The sequence below is a fragment of the Phyllobates terribilis genome, unplaced genomic scaffold (genome assembly GCF_046119375.1).
Source record: "Phyllobates terribilis strain yellow unplaced genomic scaffold, ASM4611937v1 Scaffold_11__3_contigs__length_659146591, whole genome shotgun sequence".
NCBI classification, from domain to species: Eukaryota; Metazoa; Chordata; class Amphibia; order Anura; family Dendrobatidae; genus Phyllobates; species Phyllobates terribilis.
Window position 1 is genome coordinate 398,264,859 of NW_027362771.1, and position 27,821 is coordinate 398,292,679.

Here is a 27,821-nt window from a genome sequence, read left to right on the forward strand (position 1 = left end):
GGTCGACGGCACTGCACCTTTAATTTTGCTTGTGTGTCGCCCCTGCCGCGTCATTACTAGCAGACACAGTCGCACAGCGCGCAGCCATGTCTGGGGGAGTGCCATCAAACACCGTCGGAGCGGAGGTCCTGCACAGATGGGGGGCGGGGAGCGGCCCGGACCCGACCGCAAGTGGGCCCCTCTGATGGTCCAGGGCCATGAAGTCTGTGACACGCCGGGGGCCCTGCACTGCCCCATACCTGAGGAGCTGCTGGACAGGACACTGGACCGGGGACAGGTGAGTGAGGCTTCCCCAATCCCCATATTAAAAATACTTGTAATGGGTCTGTGTGAGTGCATGTATGTGAATGTCAGTGTGTATGACTGTGTATATATATTTGTCTGTTTTATATATGTCTTTAAGAATTTGTGTAAAAATATGTGTTTGTCTGTATGTGTACATATCTGTGTACCGTGTGTGCGTGTGTGCGTGTCTGCGTACCGTGTGTGCGCGCGCGTCTGCGTACCGTGTGTGCGCGCGCGTCTGCGTACCGTGTGTGCGCGCGCGTCTGCGTACCGTGTGTGCGCGCGCGTCTGCGTACCGTGTGTGCGTGCGCGTGTCTGCATATGTGAAGGATGAGGTGGCAGGCTGGGCCCTGTGTACTATATATATATTTCTCCGCCGTATCTGTGCATCATGAATCGTGTATGTGTTAAAAGGGCCCACTGAGACTCTTTCGCCCGGGGCCCAGAAAAACCTGGAGCCGGCCCTGGGTGGCGGGCTGCAGTGAAAGTTGACTTTGTGGAACTTTCTCCCATCTCCCTACTGCATCTCTGGAGCTTAGCCACAGTGATTTTCGGGTTCTTATTTATCTCTCTCACCAAGGCTCTTCTCCCACGATTGCTCAGTTTGGCTGGATGGACAGGTCTAGGAAGACTTCTGTTGGTCCCAAACTTCTTCCATTTAAGGATTATGGAGGCCACTGTGCTCTTAGGAACCTTGAGTAATGCAGAAATTCTTTTATAGCCTTGGCCAGATCTATGCCTTGCCACAATTCTGTCTCTGAGCTCCTTGGGCAGTTCCTTTGAGTTAATGATTCTCATTTGGTGTGACATGCACTGTGAGCTGTGAGGTCTTATATAGACAGGTGTGTGCCTTTCCAAATCAAGTGCTATCAGTTTAATTAAACACAGCTGGACTCCAATGAAGGAGTAGAACCATCTCAAGGAGGATCACAAGGAAATGGACAGCATATGACTTAAATATGAGTGTCTGAGCAAAGGGTCTGAATACTTATGACCATGTGATATTTCAGTTTTTATTTTTTAATAAATTTGCAAAAATGTCTACATTTCTGTTTTTTTTTCAGCCAAGATGGGGTGCAGAGTGTACTTTAATGAGAAAAAAAATGAACTTTTTAGAATTTACCAAATGGCGGCAATGAAACAAAGAGTGAAAAATTTAAAGGGCTCTGAATACTTTCCGTACCCACTGTATGTTCTTCTTATACACTGGAGCCCCAAATTGTACCCAGTATTTTAAGTGTGGCCGCACTAGTGAAAATGTAAGAAGCAAAACTATGTTGTCGTCATTAGCAACTTTTAAATGCATCCCATGATTTTATTTGACTTGGCAGCAGCTGTCTGACACTGGTTACTAAAGTGGAGTTTGCCACCCACCCATACACCTAAGTCTTTTTCAATTAGTTTTATCCAGTGTTTTACAATTTAGTACAAAATTATACATTATATTTCCAAAATGCATGACCTTACATTTACCTACATTCAATTTCAATTGCAATTTCTCAGTCCAAATGAAAAAAAAACCTCTTCTACAGCTGCAGTTTGTTTTAAAAAAAAAAAGCATTTTACTCTCCTTCCCTGGGTCCAGCGCTGAGTTTCCACTGATGCTCCTGGGGTTTGTTATTGGCTGCAGAGCTGACGTCTTGTTGATAGGCTCTACAGACAATAAATGAGCTCAGCAGCACTGCACGAGTCAATGGCATGCACAGCTCAGAGCAGCTGCACTCAGTCATTGGCTGCAGCGCTGTTGATGTTATGTCAGCACTGCAGAAGAAAACAGACATCGGGAGCAGCAGAGATTCAGTGCTGGACATGGGGAGGCTCAGTAGAGAACAGTTTGTTTTATAAAAACAAACTGCAGCTGAAGGAAGAAACCGGAAAAGATTTCAGAAGATTCCTATCTGTACTAAATATAATGTGACCTTAAAGGGAACCTGTCATGTTGTATCTACTATATGTATACTGCCCCCATAGCTTTGTTAGTGATGCAATGTGCATCACTAACACACTTTTTTCATTGAAATTGGTGCAAATATACTGAGTATATAACATTTTCTATACTTATAATCCTACCTGCTTGTTCAGTCGTAGGGGTGTGATCCTCGTATTCAGTCATGGGTGGCGCTACATTCAGCCAGGGCCATATTTGAATTTTGCTCCCGGCGAGCGCTAATATTTGTGGGGTGCATGCGCTGTATGGACAGCCAGACAGTAAAGCTTCCAGCGCTGGGAGGCTGTGTAGTTTCTGGAGCTGGAAACTTCACTGCGCATGTGCTGGGAGCAGCTCGTCATAGCACATGCGCAGTGAAGCTGGAAACTACACAGCATCACAGCGCATGCGCGGCTCCCAGCGCTGGCAGCTTTATTGCCTGGTCGTGTCATAGAGCGCATGCGCCCCACAAATATCAGCGTTCGCCGGGAGCAAAATTCAAATACGTGGGCGGCGCCAGAACTGACTGAATATGGCGCCCGCCCATCACTGAATACGAGGATCACACCCCTATGAGTGAGCGAGCAGGTAGTATTATAAGTATAGAAAATGTTATATACTCATTATATTTGCACCAATTTTAATGAAAAAAGCGTGTTAGTGATGTACATTGCATCACTAACAATGCTATGGGGGCAGTTTACATAGTACAGTAGATAAGACTTGACAGGTTCCCTTTAACCTTAAAGGAGTTGTCTGGTATGAAACTATCATTAAGCCCACGGCCCCACTATCAGTATTCGGTCAGTATATTTTCTCAGGAGTGGGTGATAAATGCAGAATTGGTGACTTGTTTCTATTATACCTTTTCTCTGATTGTTCCTCACCTGGTTTTGGCTCCCACTCCTGAGAAAAAATACTGACCAAATACTGAAAGTGAGGCCGGGGCCTTAAAGGGAGAAAATGAGCTTTTGAAAGGGTGAGATCACCTGTAGCAGCCACTATGCAATCTACGATGTGGCCATAAGCCATACTGACATGTGCTTTCACCCCAAAACATCGTGGGTTTCAAATTGTTAATTGATGTGCAATTTGTTTCCAAAACTGTTATTTATCTGCAAAATCACACATCAATTAACAAAAAATGTTAAAACTGCAACATATGCAACCACCTTTCCATTTAAAAGTATGGAGAATATGTTGGTCTGGGAATATGCGAAAGAGGGTCAGGTAATATTTGCATGTAACTAAAGAGTGGACCCCCAGAATCAATGTAAGGGCTCACATGACCGCATAGATCGGAAGAGGGCAACCGATAAAATAGGTATTGCACTCGGACCAATGTTATTCAATGAGGCCCTGCTGATCAGTCAGTGAGAGAAAATAATCACAGTATGGTACAATATGGAGCCACCATATCTGATTTTAATGGGTACATTGCAATTCTGTAGGATGGGAGACTGTAAAAGGTTAATAGCTGCTGAGTAAAAAACGGATTATATATGGATGACAAGTGAGAAAAAAATCGTACCATGCTCCTGGATGAGAACGGAACCTATTTTTTATACGCCCGTGTGACCCCAGCCTTACTGGTGGACCCCAGCCACCCCAGTGCGTCACAGATTGCAGTAGTGCTTGTGCATAATTGTATAAAGAGTCTTTATATGTTTTGTATCACCCACCAGTCGCATTCTGTCACAACGCCAGCCATTACTAAAGATAAGGCAGCTTTTTACACAAGGCGATCACAACAGATAGAGTATCTCTAAAGGCACCATTTTTAGCATCTCAGATTAGTTTCAGTTACTATGGCAGCTATATTCATTAACAGAAACAATGGCTATGGGTCATTTACATACAGTTTTATTTATAGATCCAGCCGGAATTAATTGGATTCTATACAGAATTATTGCATATACCCAATCTGAGTTCTCCCCTCCATCCAACTATGAATTGTAAATGTCACTTCCTATGGACTCACTCAGTTCAGCTGACATAAAATCATTTCGAGCTCACCATAATGTCACTGTTCCGTATTCCCAGTCGATGGTAGAAGCAGTACAATACTGAATGGTCCCAGGAGAAGGTCAAAGGAAACCATAATCATAAGACAGGTTTGGAAATCTTTCCTATTTCTATTCTCCTGGGTTTCCATCCCTTTTATGGTTGTGAACCTTCCATTGTTTTCTTATTTATGTGCAGTATACGGTCATTCCAGAAAGGGAAATATTTATTTTCTTGTTTTGTGCTATAAAATGATCACTCGCTCACTAGTTATGTGAAATAAGTATTACTGCCTACATGTGGAAGCTGACCATATATTGGGAACATCATCTTTAAACCTTCCATGATCCTATTAGGAAGGGGGTTTCTAACAAGCAAGTAGGATTAGAGCTACTCTGTTGGCTGAAAAAGTAGACAATTACAGAAACCCTGATGCTAAATAGGCCCGACACATCAATTTTTTATAAACATCATCTCGCAGGGCTAGATGATGGGCATATAGAAGCAGGAGCATACGGAGTATAGATGGTTTAAATAGTAATGTTTAATTTGCAAAATCCCCTTGAGAAAGTGTTGCTTAACGACGCGCGTTGGGGACTGCGTCATCCGTTTCTAATCACGGCCTGAGTTACTTGTATAGGTAAGAGGTGACCGTTCTAATCTAATTCCAATCATGCCCACTCGACTTGAGAAACTTTAGAAAATATGTTGGTTTGGGTCACTCCTACCTATAAATATATGTTTGGATATTTTTCCATGTTATTTGTTATTCTGATAACTTATGGCTGCTATTCGTCTGTCAGTCTTTTTCACACAAATTTTATAAATTGCTTAAGATTTTGCAAATTAAACATTACTATTTAAACCATTTATACACAGCTTCTGTTTCTATATGGTTGTTTTGGAGTGGTTTTCGTTATTTGTGACTCAATGCACCAATTATGGTGCGCTGCCTCGCATTTAATATGCAACTGGGTTGCCTTTTGTTGATGACGGGCATGTAGGAGACACCCTCCTGATTCATTAAGTGGCACATGTTTCTTAATGAATCAGGAGCGTTTAATCAGTAGCATGCACCTCCGAGCTCCATGCCTGAATTCTTACTCCGGTCAGAGACTGGAGTAATATTTCTGGCATAAGGTACATTATAGCTTGTCAGGAATTACATGAACTGTGGCCTTACGCTCCTGATTCACCCCTGTCCCACCCTAGCTTCGCCCATTTGGGCAGACCTGGGAGAAAGTGATATGAAAATGCCAAAAGAGGCAAAATTTTTGCACAACTCCAATTGCCCCAAAATTTTGCAACTTTTCAAAGCAATTTACGTCTGAATTCTGGTGAAATTGCTTTGATGATTCGGAAGCTGCTGTTTTCTATAATTTTATATAGAGATGCAAGCATGATAAAGACACCAGGTTAAAAGGGCATACCAGCTAGAGTGGAAACATATCTGCAAAATGAATCACTAGTAGTGTTGAGCGAATATGCTCGACACTGCTCGGTACTCGCCCGAGCATCACGCTACTCGGGATGTCCGGCGAGCACCGAGCATTTCCGGGTTACTCGGACGGGAGCTCGGGTCTCCGCCCTGCATGTTTGTCGCTCTTTACAGAGCCAATGAACATGCAGGGATTGCCAGCCAGTCACTGTAATGCTGCAGCCATGTTGGTTGTGGGCATTACAGTGATTGGCTGGCTGCACAGCGTCACCTCGAGTATTTAAAACGGGGCGCCGCCATCTTGGACACAGTCGCTCCGGATTAGACAGTGTAGGGACAGCGCTGCTGATTTAGGGAGAGATATAAACTGCGAAATAGTTAGTGTAGGGTCTGTAAAGGCTGCCAGAACAAACAAACAGTCCTTTTCAGGACTAATATCCATCCCAGATACCAGGCAGGCAGGCTGTATAGGAGACACAGTGGTTATACCAGCAAACGCTGCATTACAGTCCTGTGTGCTCCTGTTGCTGAAATTGCTGGACTTAGCACCAGGTGTCGGGGGCCAGGAAAAATCCTTTTTTTTTCATCTAAATCCTCCTTTTTTTTACCTTCTTCACACTTCATCGCTGTACTATCCAGGTTTTGGTAGTTTTTTCCGTAAAGAAAAACAGTAGTGTCTCCTGACTGTTGTGACACAAAAATATATCTGCTGAAAATAGTCTTGTGTAGGCCCGACATCCCAGTGTGGTTTCGCAGTTCCACGGGTCAAATCGCTGTACTATCCAGTTTTGGGCCTTTGGTATCTAAAAAAAAAAGCAGTTTGAGTGTGTCGCTCACTGTTCAGCCGCCAATATCTCTATTTAAAAAAGTGTGGTATACCTCAGTAAACAATAACTGTGGTTTTGCCATCCCACGGTAAAAAATCTCTATTATTCAGATTTTGGTAGTTTTTTCCGTAAAGAAAAACAGTAGTGTCTCCTGACTGTTGTGACACAAAAATATATCTGTTGAAAATAGTCTTGTGTAGGCCCGACATCCCAGTGTGGTTTCGCAGTTCCACGGGTCAAATCGCTGTACTATCCAGTTTTGGGCCTTTGGTATCTAAAAAAAAAGCAGTTTGAGTGTGTCGCTCACTGTTCAGCCGCAAATATCTCTATTTAAAAAAGTGTGGTATACCCCAGTAAACAATAACTGTGGTTTTCCTCTTCAACGGTTCTAATCTACTCTTTATTACCCTTTTTCCATTGATAGTGCAAGTGTAAGCTATTTTACTTCATTTACAATGGGCAAGGCGCGTGGCAAGGGACGTGGAAGTGGACGTTCTGGTGATGGTTCGTGCAGAGGACGGGGCCGTGGCCAAGGTGAAAATGTGCCACAACCAACAGCCACATCTTCTCGCTACCACTTCTTGACCGAATTACTAGGGAAGCACAGAACAACACCAGTATTGAGAACTGATCAGTGTGAACAGGTTATTAATTGGATAGCAGATAATACTTCCAGTTACCTGGCCACCACCACCTCCGGTCTGTCTTCCACACGGTCAACTCTTAGTAGCCGTGAGTCTTGACCGCATACGCCTCCTCACCTTGATGCTCCTTCCTCCCACCATGCCGAGGGTCGTCAGACAGCAAGTGATCCCACACTTGGACACTCTGAAGAGCTGTTCACTGGTTCATTTCCATATTTGGGCCCCTCGCCTGATACGCTTGAAGTGGTGGAAGAGGAGATCCCATGTTGCGATGCCCAAATATTTGAACAGCCATGGCCACAGGAAGTCGACATTGGCAATCTGTCACAAGAGGTGGACGATGACGAGACACAATTGCCAGGAAGTGAGGAGGAGGATCGTGGTGCGCAAGTGGAAGAGGAGGAGGTGGTGGATGATCTAGTAACTGACCCAACGTGGAAGGAGGACATGCAGAGTGAGGCCAGCAGCACACAGGAGGAGGGAGGCAGAGTACCCCAACAGGCAGGAAGAAGCAGTGTGGTGGCCGCAGACAGAAGGCAGGCAACCGTTCCCCGTAACACCAACACGAGGGACGTTGCCAGTACAAGCGGTAGGTCTTCAAGAGTCTGGAACTTTTTTAAAGACTCTGCTGATAACCCCAAAAAGACCATATGTTCCACCTGCCATGCCAGCATCAGCAGGGGTGACAAAACTACCAGCCTGACCACCACCAGCATGATCAGGCACATGGCAGCAAAGCACCCGACTTTGTGGGGCGAAACCCAGGGTCCACGACCAGTGTCAGCGGGTGTCACCACTGCTTCTTCCACTGTTGTGCGTACAATAGAACCCCCTGTTGTGTGTGCAAGGCAATACCCTGTCCATACTGCATGTAAAGATGCCCCCTCCTCTCAGTCTTCACTTGTTATGGCAGTTTCTCAAGAAACAGCATCAACGTCCACGTCCACGTCCCATCGCAGCGTTCAATTGTCCATATCCTAGACCTTTGAACGAAAGCGGAAATTCGCAGCTAACGCCCCACAGGCCACAGTCCTAAATTCGCACATTTCACGACTGCTTGCATTGGAAATGCTGCCTTTTAGGCTGGTGAAGACGGAATCCTTCCGCAATCTTATGGCGGTGGCCGTCCCTCGGTACTCGGTCCCCAGCCGACACTATTTTGCCCGGTGTGCCATCCCCGCACTACACAAGCACGTGTCCCAAAGCATCTGCCGTGCCCTCAACAACGCAGTTACTGGGAGAGTCCACCTGACAACGGACACGTGGACAAGTGCTTGTGGCCAGGGACGGTACATCTCTCTGACGGCACACTGGGTAAACATAGTGGAAGCCGGGACCCAGTCGGACCTTGGGACGGAACACATCCTCCCCACACCGAGGATTGCGGGCCCTATGTCAGTCAGAGTTGCCCCCACAGTGTACAGCTCCTGCGCATCCTCCTCCTCCTCCTCCTCCTCATGTTCAGCCTCCATCTCAGATATCACCACATCAGTTACAAGCTGGAAGCATTGCAGTACTGCCTCCGCCAAGCGGCAACAGGCTGTGCTGAAACTCATAAGCTTAGGTGATAAACCTCACACTGCTTGTGAGTTGTGGACAGCTGTGAAAGAGCAGGCAGATCTGTGCCTGAGACCGCTGAACCTACATCCCGGCATTGTCGTGTGTGACAATGGCCGTAACCTGGTGGCGGCTCTGAGGCGAGGTGAGATCACACACTTACCATGCCTGGCTCATGTGCTTAACCTCGTGGTTCAGTGGTTTCTTAAATCGTACCCGGAGTTGCCAGATCTGCTCGTGAAAGTACGCCGCCTGTCAGCTCATTTTCGCAAGTCGGCTACAGCTTCCGCCGCCCTTGCTGTGTTGCAGCAGCGTTTGCAGCTTCCGGCACACCGACTGGTGTGTGATGTCCCCACACGTTGGAACTCTACCCTCCACATGTTGCAAAGGATTTGTGAGCAGAAGAGAGCAGTTGTGGAGTACCAGCTGCAACAAGGCCGTCGATATTCAGGTCAGACTCCATACATAAGACCTCAGGAGTGGACCTGGATGTCTGACATATGTACCATCCTGACAAACTTTGAGGAGGCCACCAAGATGGTGAGTGGCGATGACGCCATCATTAGTGTCAGCATCCCACTTGTCTGTCTTTTGCAACGCTCTCTGCAGAGAATTAAAGAGGAGGCATTGCAGCCAGAATATGATGAGATGGATCAAGAAGCCGTAGCGGGCGATTACACACAGCCCAGCCTCATCTCATCCCAACGTGCATTGGGGGACAATGAGGGAGAGGAGGAGGAGGAGGAGGAAGAACAGGAGCTGCTATCATGCGTTGTAGACGGTAGTACCTGTACAAGTGTCATACCGTCGGTTCAGCGTGGGTGGCCTGAGGACAGGGGGGAGGAGAAAGAGGAGGAGGAGGAGGAGAGCATGGTCAGTCGTCATCTTGGTGAGGACACGGAAATCTTGCCCGTTACCAGTCTGGCACGCATGGCTGACTTTATGTTACGCTGCCTTAACCGTGACCCTCGCGTTGTCAAAATGTTGGGTGACAGTCATTACTGGTTGGTGACACTTGTAGACCCCCGCTACAAGGAGAACTTTCACTCTCTTATTCCTGAGGTGGAGAGGTCTACAAAAATGGGGCAATACCAGAAGGCCCTTGCTGCAGAACTCTTAAAAAAATTCCCATCTGAACACGCTAGCGGCAGAGGTCACAGTTCATTGCCCAACCAAGGCGTACAGGCGAGAGAGATGCAACTTCAATCCAGCAGAGGCAGGGGAACACTGTCAATGTTCTGGGACAGTTTTCTGACACCCGCCCAGCTTACAGGCCCTGAGGCGCGGGGTACTCTCACAAGGAGTGGAAAGTTTCAAAAGATGGTGAGGGAGTACCTTGCCGATCGTACCAGCGTCCTCCGTGATTCCTCTGTGCCTTTTAATTATTGGGTATCCAAGCTGGACACTTGGAATGAACTCGCTCTGTACGCCTTGGAGGTCCTGGCCTGCCCTGCCGCTAGCGTGTTATCGGAGCGTGTTTTTAGTGCCGCTGGGGGAATTATAACTGATAAGCGCACTCGCCTGTCTACTGACAATGCTGACAAGCTGACCCTTATCAAAATGAACAAGGGCTGGATTGGGCCAGACTTCTCATCACCACCAAATGACAGCAGAGTAACATAAAGTCAAATCCACTGTGTTATTTCGGGAGGTGTATTCACATGCACCACTTCACACCCACACATGGGTATATGCTTCCTCGTTTCGGCTGTTTAATCTTCTTCTCCTTATCCTCAGCCTCCACCACCACTATACCACCAGGGTGCCAGCATTGCAAGTTCCTCCGTCCTTGTTTTTGGCAGCTTTTGCTTGCAAGGCATAAGCAAATATTATGGGACACCCACTCCCCAATAATGGGACTTATGTTTGTAATATGCTGTACTGCATGGCTCTTGTAAGGGCATTGCAAGTTGCTCCGTCCTAATTTTTGGCAGCTGTTGCTGGGAAAGCATAAGCAAATACTATGGGACACCCACTCCCCAATAATGGGACTTATGTTTGTAATATGCTGTACTGCATGGCTCTTGTAAGGGGCATTGCAAGTTGCTCCGTCCTAATTTTTGGCAGCTTTTGCTGGGAAAGCATAAGCAAATACTATGGGACACCCACTCCCCAATAATGGGACTTATGTTTGTAATATGCTGTACTGCATGGCTCTTGTAAGGGGCATTGCAAGTTGCTCCGTCCTAATTTTGGGCAGCTTTTGCTGGGAAAGCATAAGCAAATACTATGGGACACCCACTCCCCAATAATGGGACTTATGTTTGTAATATGCTGTACTGCATGGCTCTTGTAAGGGGCATTGCAAGTTGCTCCGTCCTAATTTTGGGCAGCTTTTGCTGGGAAAGCATAAGCAAATACTATGGGACACCCACTCCCCAATAATGGGACTTATGTTTGTAATATGCTGTACTGCATGGCTCTTGTAAGGGGCATTGCAAGTTGCTCCGCCCTAATTTTTGGCAGCTTTTGCTGGGAAAGTATAAGCAAATACTATGGGACACCCACTCCCCAATAATGGGACTTATGTTTGTAATATGCTGTACTGCATGGCTCTTGTAAGGGGCATTGCAAGTTGCTCCATCCTAATTTTTGGCAGCTTTTGCTTGGAAAGCATAAGCAAATACCATGGGACACCCACTCCCCAATAATGGGACTTATGTTTGTAATATGCTGTACTGCATGTGACGCGCCCCCTGGGCCGTGTGTACACGTGTGTGGGATACCCGGCGCCGGGTCTCTGGGGTCTGTAGTCTCCGTGGCAGTGACCCGGTACCGTGGCTCAGGCTGGTCAAACCAGTGGCAGTCTTTCTTAGGTTTTGAGGTTAATTGTCCGACTGCGGTCAGGGAGTACCACCGCTGCGAGGCAGACCGCTGAGGCTGGTGTTGTGTGCGCAGCATAGAATGGGATAACTCCCCTCGGGAGGAGTATAGCCTCAGGGCAGTGAGTGTGGATGATGGGGGTGATGGTGCACGAGCGCAGCAGGAATGACTCAGAGTCTTTGCAGTGCAGTTCAGGGTCTTTACTGATGATTATAAGGTAGACCCTCCCAGGAGTACTGGCTAGCATAAGAGGCCTGGTCAGTCTGTGAGCAAGCAGGAGTTCCCCTGGCCAGGTGGAGTTGTAGGCCTCCCCGTCTGTCTGCACTCTTCCTGGCTACCTTGCTGTAAGCGGGAAGAAGTAGCCCATGTCCCTGAGTGTACCGTGTAGTGCTCACCCGTATGGCTGGTGACTTGGGGCCTTCTGTTAGCCTCCGCTCCACGACGGCGGTGCTGGTCCCTTGCTTGTGACTGAGCCTCCCGGCTTCTATGGCCAGAGGACCTGAAATCCCCTGCCGGCTGGTTTCTGCTGCTGGATATATAAGTCCTCACAGCTTCGGACTCCTGTGTCCGGTTCCTATTGTCTTCTGCCAGGGCGAGCTCTGCTCAGCTTCCAGCCCCTGGTCTTTAGCTCCTAGCTCCTACAGAGCTCCTTGCTGTTACTTTCCCTTGCTCTCACTCTGACTCTGACTGTTCTCTGACTCACTCAACCCCGCCCCAGATCCAGTTTATAAGGGCAGAATTCTCCCCTCCCAGGATTGGGGCAGGAGGATGTTGCATGTTTAAGGGATCCTGACCAGGAAACCTCCCACTTGCTCTCCGACGTAATATCTCTATTACTGTGGTGACCAGACCCCTGGGGTGCCACACATGGCTCTTGTAAGGGGCATTGCAGTTCCTCATAATTTTTGGAAAGCCTTCCATTCACTGCTTAGGCCAACAGTGCACGGGAGACCCAGTTGCTATAAATGGAAAAAAAGGTTTAGTTAATGCCCTCTGACCTCCATGTAATTTCCAAGGGGCATTGGAGTGGCTCGAAATTTTTGGTAGGCATTGCACTCACTGTATGCCCTATAACTGTGTAGCCGAACCGCTCCTTTTGTTACAGAAACATATCCTACAAGACATATCTGGTTGACTGGCCTGATATTGATGTGAATGGTCCCTGTTTCTCCTGCTCTTTCTCCTTTGCCACTACCTCATCCATCATTTATCACCTGAAGCTTTGTTTTAACGGGAGTCATAGAACTTGGATAGTAGCAGGAAAACATCCAGCAATCCTCGGAGGAGGTAGGATATGCGCCAAAACGCTGACCACCTCAGGCCTAGCCGCTACTACATACATGCGCTTGCATTACAACAAAACAAAGCAGATGCTAACTTCTATCATCCTCATCATGCTCCTCACCTTGGCACTCTCAACTCCCCTGATGGAGAAGCCAGGGCCCACCGGAGGAGTCTGATAGTCCGGTGGGCTCGGCCAATGCTGCCCTAAAGCAGGCCAGGCTAAGAAAAGTGTGGGAAAGGTTACCGGGACAAATAGGGGTGGCTGGGGACCGAGTATTGACACCGGGCCACCCCCTGGAGGCTGGGGAGCAAGCGGGGACACCCGGCCACCAGGCGGCTGGGGACTGAGTATGGATACCAGGCCGCCGACACAGCCATGGCGTGGTGGCCAGATTCCACCTCCACATGCCTAAAAGGCCCAATTTAAAGTGCAAGCAAGCAAGCAGTATGGTATTGCAGCCTGGGGGTGGGTGGGTGGCAGGCTGCATACTTGCGCTTGAATTGCAAGGAATGGGAGAGGTACAATTGAACACTGCCCTGGGACAAGGACTTGAATGGGGATAGTTGCAAGTCTGCAACGACAGGTGCAAGGTGGGAGGCATCTTCGCATGTACCATGAACAGGGGTTTGGCATGCACACACTACAGCGGAATAGGCTCTCCTTCCCACTAAATGCACTGGGGAGGGCACAGGTAATGTTTTGGTATACGCGCTTAATCTTATGTATAAGGCACACCAGGACAAATATGGGCGTCTGGGGACTGAGTATGGATACCTCGCTGCCGAAGCAGCCATGAGGTAGTGGCCAGCTTCGGCCTCCTCCAAACTAAAAGGCCCCATTTCAAGTGCAAGTTAGCAGTATGGAATTGCAGTCTGGGGGTGGGTGGGTGGCAGGCTGCACACTTACACTTGCATTAAAAGAAAACATAGCAGATGCTAACTTCTGTCATCATCATCATGCTCCTCACCTTGGCACTCTCAACTCCACCGATGGAGAAGTCAGGGCCCACCGGAGGTGTCTGGTTCTCTGGTGGGCTCTTCCAATGCTGCCTAAAGCAGGCCAGGCTAAGAAAAGTGTGTGGGGGGATGTTCCAAGGAGAAATAGGGGCGGCTGGGGACCGTTTATGGACACCCGGCTGCCCCCAGGCGGCTGGGGACCGTGTGTGGACACCCGGCCGCGGGGCGGCTGGGGACCGAGTATGGACACCCGGCCGCCGGGCGGCTGGGGACTGAGTATGGATTCCAGGCCGCCAACACAGCCATGACGTGGTGGCCAGATTCTGCCTCCACATGCCTAAAAGGCCCAATTTCAAGTTCAAGCAAGCAAGCAGTATGGTATTGCAGCCTGGGGGTGGGTGGGTGGCAGGCTGCATACTTGAGCTTGTATTGCAAGGAATGGGGGAGGTACAATTGAACACTGCCCTGGGACTAGAACTTGCATGGGGATAGTTGCAAGTCTGCATCTTCTGATGCGGTAAGGATCACTTATGATGGGCACACTTTTAGACAGTGACCTGGGAGTCAGAGATGCTTCCAGGGGTCTTCCCCATGCTGTTCCCTTGTCTTTTCAGCACTTTATGCATGTGTCACACAGCACATGGCCAGATAAGGTTGTAAAATGTTAAAATGACATTTCACGGTGAATGCATTTGTCATAGTTGAAAGCAATACAAAAGTGCAAAAACGCATAAAAAATGCTACTTGTGAACATAGCCGAAGGTGTGGAGGAGTATTTTTGTTTTTGGTCATTTATTTTAACTTATACACAAGTCTTTACCCTGGAAAGGATGTTCCTTAACATATTTCACAGGAAAAAAGTTTCACTTTCGTTTTTGAACGTTTTATTGTGAGCCTGTAAAAGTGGCTTAATACCTCTGACCACATTGTTGACAGCAGTGACCTGGGGGTCAGAAATGCTTCCTGGGGCGATCCCCATGCTGTCCCCATGTCATTTGAGCACTGTCACTATCGTTTTGGGCACTTGTTAGGCTTTTAAAAGACTGCTGGGGGTGCCACCGCAAAAATGCTCGAGTCTCCCATAGACTAACATTGGGCTCGTTGCTCGGGTCAAGCACCCGAGTATCACGGCGAGCTCGGCCCGAGCTTTGAGCACCCGAGCATTTTAGTGCTCGCTCAACACTAATCACTAGATGATAAGGACAGGGGGAAAAACATAAGATAATAGTCGCCAAGATAATCCTAAGGCTTCCATGTCAAGGTGGAGAGCGCCCCATTCCAAGTTATGCTGTGGTGATTCATGGTTACTGCAATGAAATTAAAAGTACTACTAAAACTTATTAAGCTTTTTGTTTCATTAGGAATTACGATGAAATAATGAAATTCAGAAAATATTGATTGCATATAAAGCTGTCCATTCTGTTTTGAACTAGACTAAAATATATAGTATTTAATGGTGTCTAAATTCTAATAGGTATTTACAAAAAATTCAGACGTGAGTCTTTTCTACAATGTAGAGAGTACACAAGCACAGTGCGAGATGGCTTGGATAGAACCCATGTATAAAGAGGAAATGTAGGCTATTTCATTGAGTGCGCTCGCTGAGTATATTTCTGGACAAATACAGATTTGTTGTGGGTTCACCACTTGGCTATTTACAGTCATGAGCTGTTCTTCAAAGATAAATACTAATGCTGAAAATCACCAAAAATCTTCTTAAAGGAGACAGCTTTCTGAGCCTCAAGAAAAGAACACTAAATGGATGATTCCTACAGGGTAAGAATATACTGTCTGATGGGTCAGATACATTGTATTTATTTCCAGTGACTTTTATTTTACTCAGATTGTATGACAGCGTGACGTGATTAGTTACTTTCCACCGCTACTATCAGTTCTCATAAATCACCCCACTGATTTACAATGTACAGGTTTGCTAATTTACCTACCATCTAATGGAATTCTGAGGAAAAGGTTGTTTGAGACGTCTAACATAATCAACCTCATTAGCTTGAGGACATTTACTTTGCCCAGATCATCAGTGACATCACTCAGCTTTCCCAGGAAATGTTTGGTTGAGTTAATGCAGTGCTCTGTGGTCTGTAATAGCCCAGGTCCAGACAAAGCTAAAAAAAAAATCAACAAGTATGAGTTAAATAACCTTGTACAACCTTATGGCAAAAGAAAAAAAATCACAATGCAAAAATCACAATAACTACCTAGATAATTCCTCCAAATGAACCACTATCAGTGACTGGTCCCTGGTTATATGAGGTTCTGTTCATATGGAAAGGATAGGAATGTTTTACTGTATCTTGGGATCCATTTACATTTTTAAGAGCTAATATTCAACTGACAACAGAGTCTTTTTTTTTTTTAGAAAGGATCACCTGTAAAAGAAAAATCCTGTAGCTGTGAAGCCTCTATTTTTTCATTTATATTTTATTGCTCAGATGAAGCCTTAATGGCGAAACATGCATTGGGAGTGGTGCATGTTTGGTTACTTTACTGTACTAGGTCTGGGCACCTGTACTATATTTTTTGTTACAGCTGTATCAAGTGCCAATCACCTTTGAATTTCTAAAGGAGCAATGAAGGAAATGGTCACATAACATGGATATTTCATGTCATGGGTCAACTCTATTTAATATGTTAACATTTATCTATGTGGTGACATATCTACCACAGGAGTAGAGTGCACCACTGTAATGGAATATTGAAAGAATAACCTCTGCAATTACAGTGGGGAAAATGAGTATTTGATACACTTCCAATTTTACAAGTTTTCCCACCTACAAAGAATGGAGAGGTCTGCAATTTTTATAATACACTTCAACTGTGAGAGACAGAATCTAAAAATAAAAACCAGAAAATCACATTGTATGATTTTTAAATAATTAAATTGCATTTTATTGTATGCAATAAGTATTTGATCACCTACCAACCAGCAAGAATTCTCTCTCACAGACCTGTTAGTTTTTCTTTAAGAAGCCCTCCTACTCTGCACTCATTACCTGTATTAATTGCACTTGTTTGAACTTGTTACCTGTATAAAAGACACCTCTCCACACACTCAATCAATCACACTCCAATCTCTCCACCATAGTCAAGACTAAAGAGCAGTCTAAGGACACCAAGGACAAAATTGTAGACCTGCACAAGGCTTGGATGGGCTATAGGACAATAGGCAAGCAGCTTGGTGAGAAGGCAACAACTGTTGGCACAATTATCAGAAAGTGGAAGAAACACAAGACGACTGTCAATCTTCCTCGGTCTGGGGCTTCATGCAAGATCTTGCCTCATGGGCGTAAGGATGATTCTTAAAGGTCAGGAATCATGGAGATAGTTATTGAATGATCCAATGTGTGTCATGGGACTGAGGAATGGAGACAACATGGTGATTGGAGTTAAATCTGTTTACATTAGTATGTTATGTACTATATATAGTTCATGTTTCAGAAGTGCCCTAGGCTTTAGATTCACACTCCAGCCCAGGTCCAAGCAGGTGGTCTTCCAGTTTGCATCTGACACAGTAGTTTTCTGTGTCACCACGTAACCAGAGTTATATGTGAAGGGGACTGGCTGTTCTTTCAATAACTAAGCCAACCCCATTCCCTGACACAGTTTACATACAGACAATGAAGGGGTATGGTTTAGTTATTGAATTGAGTAATTAGCCAGCCATTTTTGCACCCAGCTCTGGCCATGTGCTTAGACCGGAAACTTTACTCTGTGTCAGACACAAACTGGAATGGGACCTGCTAGGACCAAAGCTTACAGCTGAAGATCGGGGTACCTTTTAGATGTAAACTTTATTATAAAGTTCTATTTACTAATTAAAATAAATTTACCTACATTTTTTTAGCGGGAAAACCACTTCAAATAATGCAACAAATTAACCCAAGTAGCATAACAATGTGGCTGACTGCTTAATTGTCCACTAAATGTATTAAACATTCCACATTAAAGAAAAAAAAGCAATCAGCGTATATAGTTATCAGAGAATGTTCTGAAAAGACATTTTTCAATTCTATGAATGCAAATAACAAGTAAAGTTGAGCTTGTGTGAGTGTGGTGCTTTATACAACTGCTATGCTGATTGCATTATGCACCTTCTCTCCTGGATGATTTGTGCTTCATTGTCAAATAGCAAACTGTAGAAAGTGAATAATCTACTGAAAGTTTGAATGAGCAAACAGAGTTTTCTAAATATATTTATGTGGAATTCAGGAATACACATAATCAAAGGGTACGCAAGTTCACTGTGACAAAATGTGTTGAGGAAAATGAACCCTTTGTCAGCTTTCACATATACAAAGTCATATATATTTGATGAAAAAACACCACATATGTGCAGTGTTTTCTGTCTTCTGTCTGCAGAGGTTTGGCTACATAAGACCTGCTGGGCTAGCCATCAGCTAATCCACATAAATCAGGAGGCTGAATACCCCCCAGTGATCAGTTTTTATCACCAGGGGCTGAATCTCTGTTCAGACTAATAGTAGTGGATCTCAAGCATGATTGCTTCTATGAAAGCAGATTCCATAACAGAAGTTGTCCTACTGTTGATAGTTACAATACATTGACAATGGCAGAAAATACCAAGTAAATCTGATATTATGACACTATTGAAAATACAAAATAAGACTATAAAGGTTTTTCATGGTTCACTGCTTAAGGACAAACACTCTTTACAGTTACAGTTTATTTTTATCAAAGATTTTAATATAATATATTGTGCTGAAATAAATGTGCTGCAGTGTCAACCATTGCCAGCAGGTGGCAGTGTGATACCCCTTTTCTTCTTTATTTCCATCACAATGTATCTGTATCACTATGCATTCCTGATTTACTTCTTATATTTTGTCCTAAATTTTAACTTTGATAGTTATGTTTTGCATAGTCCTATCTTGGAGGGTTCTTTTTGAAATCAGTAAAATGTTCTTTGGCTTTACTCTTTCCAAAATATTTTCTTTTGTTCTTTTTTCGTAGCAAATTGAAACAAAATGTATTGGAAATGTATTATTTGGAAACAACTGTATAACAATAATATTTACCTTTGTTGAAGAAAGGCCGTATGACTTTCCATAAAGTTGGGTTACTGTTGAATATAATCCCATTTTCATTCATGCCAATACACTGTAATCCCAATTTACTGCCAAACCTTGACACATAATGATTGTGCTTCATTACATGGCATGTTGCTGAAGACCTGTGGGGAAATAATTATCATATTCAGCACATATAACATATGCACGACAGAAAAAGCAAAAACTGACGTTAGTGATTTATTAAATAGTTTACTACTCAAAACTGTATGTGGTAAATCCTTGTGGTTCAGGTATGAAAAGTGTCCTTCGTGTTATTATTATTTGTATAGCTCTGCTTCAAAAGCTTATGCACATGGTCACATAGGGGGATTATAATGAGGGCAATCTGGGCTACCGCTCGGGGCCGAATGCTCCGGGGGGTCAGGGAGCTTTCCTGAAGCTCCACTGACGGCAATACAGAATGGCAGCACAGCTCCAGGGGATCTCCCATTGCTTTTCCTGTGATGTGGAGGCGCAATGATGTCATCAGCCTGTGACAGTGCCTCAGCCAACGCTGGTGTGATGACTTTATCACGCCAGTATGTACGCAGTGACCTCAATATGTAGGGAACTGCAGGAGATCATATTGAGAGGTGAATATTAAAAGCTATTTCTTTCAATAAAATAAATGAAATTGGGGTGGGATCGAGGATGGTATAATGAATAGAGGGTGGTGGGTGGGAGAGAGGAAGGTATAATGAATAGAGGGTGGTGGGTGGGAGAGAGGAAGGTATAATGAATAGAGGGCTGGGGTTGAGGAGAGGAGCTATGGAGTTAATCTGCAGGTTAATTAGAGCACTGGCTGACAGCCTGCTCTAATGATGAGCTCTAATGCTGCTCTGGCTGTTAGTCAATGCTGAGGACTTGGTTACAGCTGCCACGCACTATGCACTGAATGATGACTGAAGCCTTGCCGGCCCACCACTATAACTGAGGGGTTGACAGGAGGAATAAAGTTCATTTCCTCCCACAGCGAGGCACTCAGCAGTAGCTGCACGGCTTCAGAATGCTATTAACCTGCAGATTAACCCCATATCTGTAGAATGTAAGCCTGCAAGGGCAGGGTCCTCTTCCCTCCGTACTAGTCTATCATTGATAGTTTGTTTACTGTAAGTGATATTTTTACTTGGTATGTAACCCCTCCTTATGTACAGCACCATGGAATCAATTGCGCTATATAAATAAATAGTAATAATAATATCTGCAGGTTAATACCGTTTTTTTACGTGACAGGTTCCCTTTAAGGGTGAGGGGTGGGAGAGAGGACATGGCATAATGAATTGAGGGGGAGGGGGCATGTAATAATGAATTGAGGGAGCGTGAGGTGCACCGTGGTTGGGTATTGAGGACATAGGAGAGTGACTGGTAATGAATTGGGGGAAAGAGTACAGGGGTTAATTAATTTATATATTTACCAAGGAAAGATTGACAGTAGCGCTAATATTAATGAAGTAGATCCTCCTCAGTAGAAAAGCTGGCAGAGACTCGCAGCGAGTCAAAGCGTTTGTGACGTGACACTGACCAGTGGCACTAAGTCACCACAAATTAGTAAACCATTACAGTCATCTACTGCAGTCTGACTTTTTAATCTGTAATGCCCCAAAGTTTTTGTGTATGTGCTGTTAAGATGTTACAGAGCTAGCAGCTACCTCATTATGTTTGCACTATGTTCTCATTTCCTTTGCAGATAATGTACCTTAGAATTCAGTATATAGAAGTAGTTTATATATGCATAAAATGATGTACTTATTATGTTCTGCTATCAGGAGGTTGTAAAGAGTTAACCGAGCAGCCCTGCTTTCGCTATATGGCCATAAGGTCACATGGTTATGTGGCACCCTGCTGTGCACAGGTACCACAGGACCAAGGGTGCATGGGCGGACTTCTCCACAAGAAGCCCTCATTACATACAAACACCTCCACCCTTCCACCTCACACCACCAGAGGGAGCCCGTTATATATGGAGGGTGGAGCCAGTTTAGTTAGTAGTTCAGACAGAGCCAGAGAGTCTGAGAGCGTGCTGACGGTGAGAGCAGCGAAGACGCAGCACGTTTGCTGCTGAGTTCTGAGGGCCCCCGAGTGTGGCCGAAGGCAAGAGGAGAAAGGAGAAAGGAGTTGAGGGGGCAGAGGAGCATCATAGGCTCACCCCGGACAGGATCCTACAGGGTCCTATATACCCAGTAGGGATCACCGGCTTTCCAGGAGGACTACAAGTCCCTGGCTGACCTGAAGCTAAACCCATTACAGGACAAGGAACCACGAAGGCCCTGATGTCCAGGGATAGTGGTTGCCAGCAGAAGGTCCTACTACTGAGCGACAGGTGAAGGAACAGCACGACACATAAGCCAGGTGCAGTTGCAGGCTGGCCAGGAGCATACAGAGAGGCAGACACGGACCAGGAGGCCTTATACCCGCTCACTGGGGAGAAGTCCTGAAGTTCACCCATCCTACTGAGTACCCTGGACCATACCTAACATCCGCACCAGTAAAGGTATTGAAGCGAATCCCCTGTCTCTGTCAGTTACTCCTGCTGCGCCATCCTGCCTGCACTACAAGCCCCAGCATCACCACCCACCAGCAAACTCCACACTGCCCCGGGGGCCCGCTCCTCCTGTGGGGAGCAGAAACATCCCAGCTGCCATCCCATCACCCCCTGGAGGTCTGCAGCCGCACTGGTAATCATTACCAGATACCACAGGTGGCGTCACGAACTCTATAAATCCCATATAAATAATCCCCCCTTTTATTGACCGCCCTGGGTCACGGACCAGGCCAGCCACTGTGACATCTCCCCCCGACATCTACCAGCCCGGCAACGGGTACCCCACGGCCCAGGGGGCGGGTCATTTAGACCACATGACCTGGCCCTGGGCTTAGCACCCAGAGAGAAGGAGACATTTTGTGGAAAAGTGTGTCTAAGAGGAGCTGGAGGTAAGAAGGCAGCCATAGCTCCTGTATATGAGAAACCATAGCCTCAGATGCAGACAGCTGTGTGATAAAGACTGTGCAGATAAGCAGAAGCTGGCATTCAGGAATCACTGCACCATTTATGTATCTGCATTACTATACTGGGACGTAACTGTGATTGCTGCATTGGAATTGAATCTCTGTTGAATAATCGTTTGTCTGGATGTACCTGTGTATTCGTGCAACAAATAACGTTTATCAATAGCCTCTCTGGAATCCCTGTTTTTCTGGACTATTGGAGTGCACCATATATCATCACACTACCATGAAGCAGAGGTTAATTAAGTGCACCTTGGCGTCACGAGCTTCATTTTCTTTTATTTTTATCCCTGCCTTAGCAAAGTTGTAACATCACATGGTGCGGGACCTAGGGCAGAGTAGCGCATCACGGCATTACAAATCAGGCTATTAAAAATACATTTTATTTTCATACTACATCTCATCTAATTATTGACACAATCTAATCTTTTTCTTATATACTTTAATGAAGAACTCCCTATCCTTCCCTAACTACACTATCAAACCGCTTATTTTTTTTCCACTTCCTCTTTGATGACGCCTCATTTTAAAACCCCAGGTGCATGCTGGGATACTCAAACTGAGGTCACTGCTACAAACCCAGGACCCTCCCGGAAATTAAGCCTCCATTTCAGAGGCTGGGCTAGTTCCATCACATGCTACTGAGCATGTGTTGGATGTTAATTCCGAAGGATGTTCAGTATATTCCTATCATTGTGTACTGTTCTTCTTAGTGCAAAGTGACAATATGCTCTCCCAGTAACATCACTGTGCAGGAACGATACTGGTCTCTGCTTGATCATCCTTTACTTACACTGTGTAATGACATTGCGCTCTGTTGCCACCTTGTCACTTCTGATCAGACTAGCCCAGCTCATGAAATGGAGGTCACTGATGATGCTTTATTTCAGGGAGGGGCCAGAGGCTGCAGCAGTGATCGCAGCCTCTGCCCCCTGATGATGCTTCGTTTGAGTATCCCAGCAAGCACTGGGGATTCTCAAACAAAGCATCATCAAAGAGGAAGTAGTAGTAGCAAATAAATCAGTTAGGGAAGTATAGGGAATTTTTAATTAAAGCATAATAGTAAAAAGATTAAATTATAACTTTAAATAGATAGTTTAGAATAAACATAAAATTTAGTTTTGGATCACCCCTTAATAAGATGTGCACTGAGTAGTGATGAGCGAGCATACTAGCAAGTACTTGGTACTCGCCCGAGCATCTCAGTACTCGAGATGCTCGGAGCTCGCCGAGTACTTGCGAGATGCTCGGGCGGATGCTCGGGTCCCCTCCCTGCATGTTTGGCGCTCTTTAGAGTGCCAATCAACATGCAGGGATTGTCTGCCACTCATTGTAATGCTGCAGCCATGGTGGTTGTGCATTACAGTGATTGGCTGGCCGCACAGCGTCATCAGGTCTATATCAGACCAGGCGCCGCTGTGCTCGTCACAGTCACTCCGGAATCAGGCAGAGTAGGGAGAGGTGCTGCTGAGCTAGGGAGAGATTTGCTTGTGTATTAGGTAGTGTAGGGAGAAAAACCGTACATTACACATATCAATCTTAACAAACAGTTCTTCTGAGGACTAATCCATCTGCACAGATATCAGGCAGGCAGTGTATATAGGCAGGCAGGCAGTGTATATAGCAGACTGCAGTGCATATAGCACAAGAGGCTCCATTCCAATTCTGCCTTCTGCTGCTATTAGATATTTCTAGACAAAGGCCCAGGTCTCAGGGGCCAGGAATACTTTTTTTGGATCTTAATCCTCATTATTTGCTTAAAAAGGAATCCAAAGAACACAGTTTTTCTGAGCCATTTGCTTGTTGGCACTGCAGAATACAGCCAGGTCCTTTCCATATTACAGCGCTAAAAATCCAGCTATTTAAAACTGTGTTTTCTCCGTCACACGGATCACATATACGTTTTCAGAAAATACTGCCATTTCTGGCCTCCATTAAAAATTTGTTTCAGTGTGTCAGTGAAGCAATTGACACCAGTTTGCTGTTCAAAATAGTTACCTACACGTCAGGTATTTAAAACTGTGGTTTCTCCGTCACACGGATCACATATAAGTTCACTCCAAATTCAGTCATTTGTAGTGATCGTGGAAGATATTGTCCTCCATTTAAAATGGGCAAGGCACGTGGCAAGGGACGGGGAACTGGACGTGATGGTGATGGTGCATGCAGAGGCCAAGGAGAAGGCCGTGGGCAAGCTGAAATTGTGCCACAACAAACACCCACATCTTCTCGCCCGACCTTCCTGTCCCAATTCTTAGGGGACCGCAGCACACCACTATTGAACCCAGAGCAGTGTCAAAAGGTTGTTGGTTGGATAGCGGATAATGCTTCCAGTCACTTAGCCACCACCACCACCACCAGCCTGTCTTCCACACAGTCAAGTTTCAGTAGCCGTGAGTCTGGACCGCATATTCCTCACCCTGATTCTCCTTCCTCTCACCATGCCGAGTGCCCGGAGACAACTGATCCCACACTTGGACACTCTGAAGAGCTGTTCACTTTTCCATTTATAGATTCGGGCCTCTCACCCAGTCCACTTGAAGCGGGGCAAGAGGAGATCGCATGTAGCGATGCCCAAATATTTGAGCAGCCACGGTCACACGAAGGCGATGGTGGGAAAGTGTCAAAAGAGGTGGATGATGATGAGAAACAATTGCCAGAAAGTCAGGAGGAGGACCAGGGTGCGGAAGTGGAAGACGAGGTGGTGGTATATAGTATAGTAACTGACCCAACATGGCAGGAGGACATGCAGAGCGAGGACAGCAGCACACAGGGGGAGGGAGGCAGAGCACTCCAAAAGGCAGGAAGAATCAGCGTGGTGGCCGCAGACAGAAGGCAGGCAACCGTTCCCCGTAACACCAACATGAAGGAAGTTGCCAGTACAACTGTTAGGTCTTCCCGAGTCTGGATGTTTTTTAAAGACTCTGCCGATAACCCCAAAAAGGCCACTTGTACCACCTGCCAGGCCAGCATCAGCAGGGGTGGCAAAACGACCAGCCAGACCACCACCAGCATGATCAGGCACATGGCAGCAAAGCACTCGACTTTGTGGGCCAAACCCCAGGGTCCAGGAACAGTGTCTGCGGGTGGCACCATTGCTTCTTCCGCTGTTGTGCATGCAAGCCAATCCCCTGTCCATGGTGCATGCGAAGATGCCTCCTGCCCTCACCTGTCATTGCACACTCTCAAATAGCAGCATCGGGAAGCACATCCACGTCCTTGTCCCAGCGCAGCGTTCAGTTGTCCATACCCCAGTCCTTGGAACGCAAGTGAAAATACGCAGCCAACGTTCCACAGGCCACACTACTAAATTCTCACATTTCACGACTGCTTGCGCTCAAAATGTTGCCTTTTAGGCTCGTAGAGACGGAAGCATTCCACAACCTGATGGCAGCGGCCGTCCCTCGGTACTCAGTCCCCAGCCGCCACTATTTTTCCTGGTGTGCCGTCCCCGCATTACACAATCATGTGTCCCAAAACATTAGCCGTGCCCTCAACAACGCAGTTACCGGGAAAGTCCACCTATCCACGGACACGTGGACAAGTGCTTGTGGGCAGGGACGGTACATCTCGCTGACGGCACACTGGGTTAACATAAGGGAATCCGGGACCCAGTCAGACCTTGGGACGGAACACGTCCTCCCGACGCCAAGGATTGCGGGCCCTAGGTCAATCAGGGTTGCCCCCACAGTCTACAGCTCCTGCACCTCATCCTCCTCAGCCTCCTCCTCCTCTTCAGCCTCCATCTCCGAAATGATCACATCAGTCACAAGCTGGAAGCACTGCAACACTAACTCGGCCAAGCGGCAACAGGCTGTGCTGAAGCTAATATGCTTAGGTGACAAACTGCACAATGCTGAACAGTTGTGGACAGCTCTGAAAGAGCAGGCAGATCTGTGGTTCACACCGCTGAACCTACAGCCAGGCATGGTCGTGTGTGACCATGGCCGGAACCTGGTGGCGGCTCTGAGGCGAGCTCACACACGTACCATGCCTGGCCCATGTACTTAACCTCGTGGTTCAGCAGTTTCTCAAATCCTACCCGGAGCTGCTGGATCTGCTTGTTAAAGTACGCCGCCTGTGTGCCCATTTTAGAAAGTCATCTACAGCTTCCGCCACCCTTGCCATGTTTCAGCAGTGTTTGCAGCTTCCGGCTAACAGACTAGTGTGTGATGTCCCCACGCATTGGAACTCTACACTGCTGATGTTGGGAAGGATTTGTGAGCAAAAGAGGGCAGTTGTTGAGTACCAGCACCAACAAGGCCCTCGGTATTCAGTTCAGAGTCCACACATAAAACCTCAGGAGTGGACATGGATGTCAGACATATGTACCATCCTCCAAATCTTTGAGGACTTCACCAAGATGGTGAGCGGCGATGACGCCATAATTAGCATCACCATCCCGCTTCTTTGTTTTCTGAAACGCTCTCTGTTCACAATCAAAGAGGATGCATTGCAGGCGGAGCACGATGAGATGGAGGAAGGAACCATACAGGGTGATTGCACACAGCCCAGCCTCATCTCAACCCAACGTGGATTGGGTGAAAATGAGGAAGAGGAGAAGGAGGAAGAACAGGAGCTAGTTTCATGCGCTATACTGTATACGGTACTACCTGCACAGCTGTCATTCCGTCTTTTCAGCGTGGATGGCCAGAGGACAGAGAGAAGGAGGAGGAGAGCATGGTCAGTCATCCTCTTGGTGAGGACACGGAAGTCTTGCCTGTTAGTAATCTGGCACATATGGCTGAGTTTATGTTGCGCTGCCTTTCTCATGACCCTCGCTTTCTCAAAATTTGGGGTGACGGTCATTACTGGTTGGTGACACTTCTAGACCCACGCTACAAGGAGAACTTTATATCTCTTATTCCTGAGGCGGACAGGTCTACAAAAATGGGGCTGTACCAGAAGGCCCTTGTGGCGGAACTATCAAAAAAAATTCCCATCTGAAAACGCTGGTGGCAGAGGGCACACTTCGTTGGACAACCAAGGAGTACAGGCGAGAGAGACACAACTTCAATCCAGCAGTGGCAGGGGAACATTGTCAAAGTTCTGGGAGAGTTTTCTCATTCCCTCCCATCGCACAAGTCCTGAGGGGCGGGTTACTCTCACAAGGAGTGCAAAGTTTGGGAAGATGCTGAGGGAGTACCTTGCCGTCCGTACCAACGTCCTCCGTGATTCCTCTGTGCCTTATAATTATTGGGTATCCAAGCTGGATACGTGGAATGAACTGGCTCTCTATGCCTTGGAGGTCCTGGCCTGCCCTGCCACCAGCGTTTTATCAGAGCGGGTTTTTAGTGCCGCTGGTGGAATTATAACTGATAAGCATATCCACCTGTCAACTGAAAATGCTGACAGGCTGACTCTTATAAAAATGAACAAAGGCTGGATTGGGCCAGACTTCTCAACACCACTGAATGATAGCAGCATAACATAAACTCAAATACAGTGTCTTTTCTTGGGAGGTGTATTCCCATGCACCTTTTCACACCCAGACATGTGTATACGCTTCCTGATTTTGGCTATTTGCTCTTGTCCTCCTCCTTCTCCTCATCCTCCACCACCATATCACCAGGGTGACCGTGGTCCATGATGCAACACCCACATCATTTTTTTAAAGGGTGTTTATGATGCCCGTATAAAAAATTTTTTTAGACAATATGTTCATGCATACCCCCCATGGGTAAATGTTTGTCAGCCCATACACTTAGTGCATGGGCATTACAAGTATAGGAGGCCCACTCCTTTCTAATGGGAACATTTTTTTATGAGGCCCTCCTCCACGTCTCTTCCAAGGGGCATTGGAGTGCCTCCAAATTTTTGGCAACCCTTGCATTCACTGCATAGGCCAGCACTAGGGGAGACCCACTTCCTAATAATGAGAACATTGTTTTGAGGAGGCCCTCTGACCTCCATGTCTCTTCCAAGGTGCATTGAAGTGCCTCCAAATTTTTGGCAACCCTTGCATTCACTGCATAGGTGAAC

At 46.4% G+C, this 27,821-nt stretch overlaps 1 protein-coding gene across 3 annotated transcripts in view; it reads right to left on the reverse strand.

Annotated features, from left to right (window-relative positions):
- CYP19A1 (cytochrome P450 family 19 subfamily A member 1) overlaps nt 1–27,821 on the reverse strand; it is a 68,272-nt gene that overhangs the window by 21,840 nt on the left and 18,611 nt on the right. For all 3 annotated transcript variants that reach the window (XM_073650832.1, XM_073650833.1, XM_073650831.1), the window contains 2 exons: nt 18,801–18,955; nt 15,693–15,869 (listed from right to left, as the gene is read on the reverse strand). In XM_073650832.1, the coding sequence (XP_073506933.1) occupies nt 15,693–15,869; nt 18,801–18,955 (332 nt within the window). The remainder of the gene's footprint in view (nt 1–15,692; nt 15,870–18,800; nt 18,956–27,821) is intronic.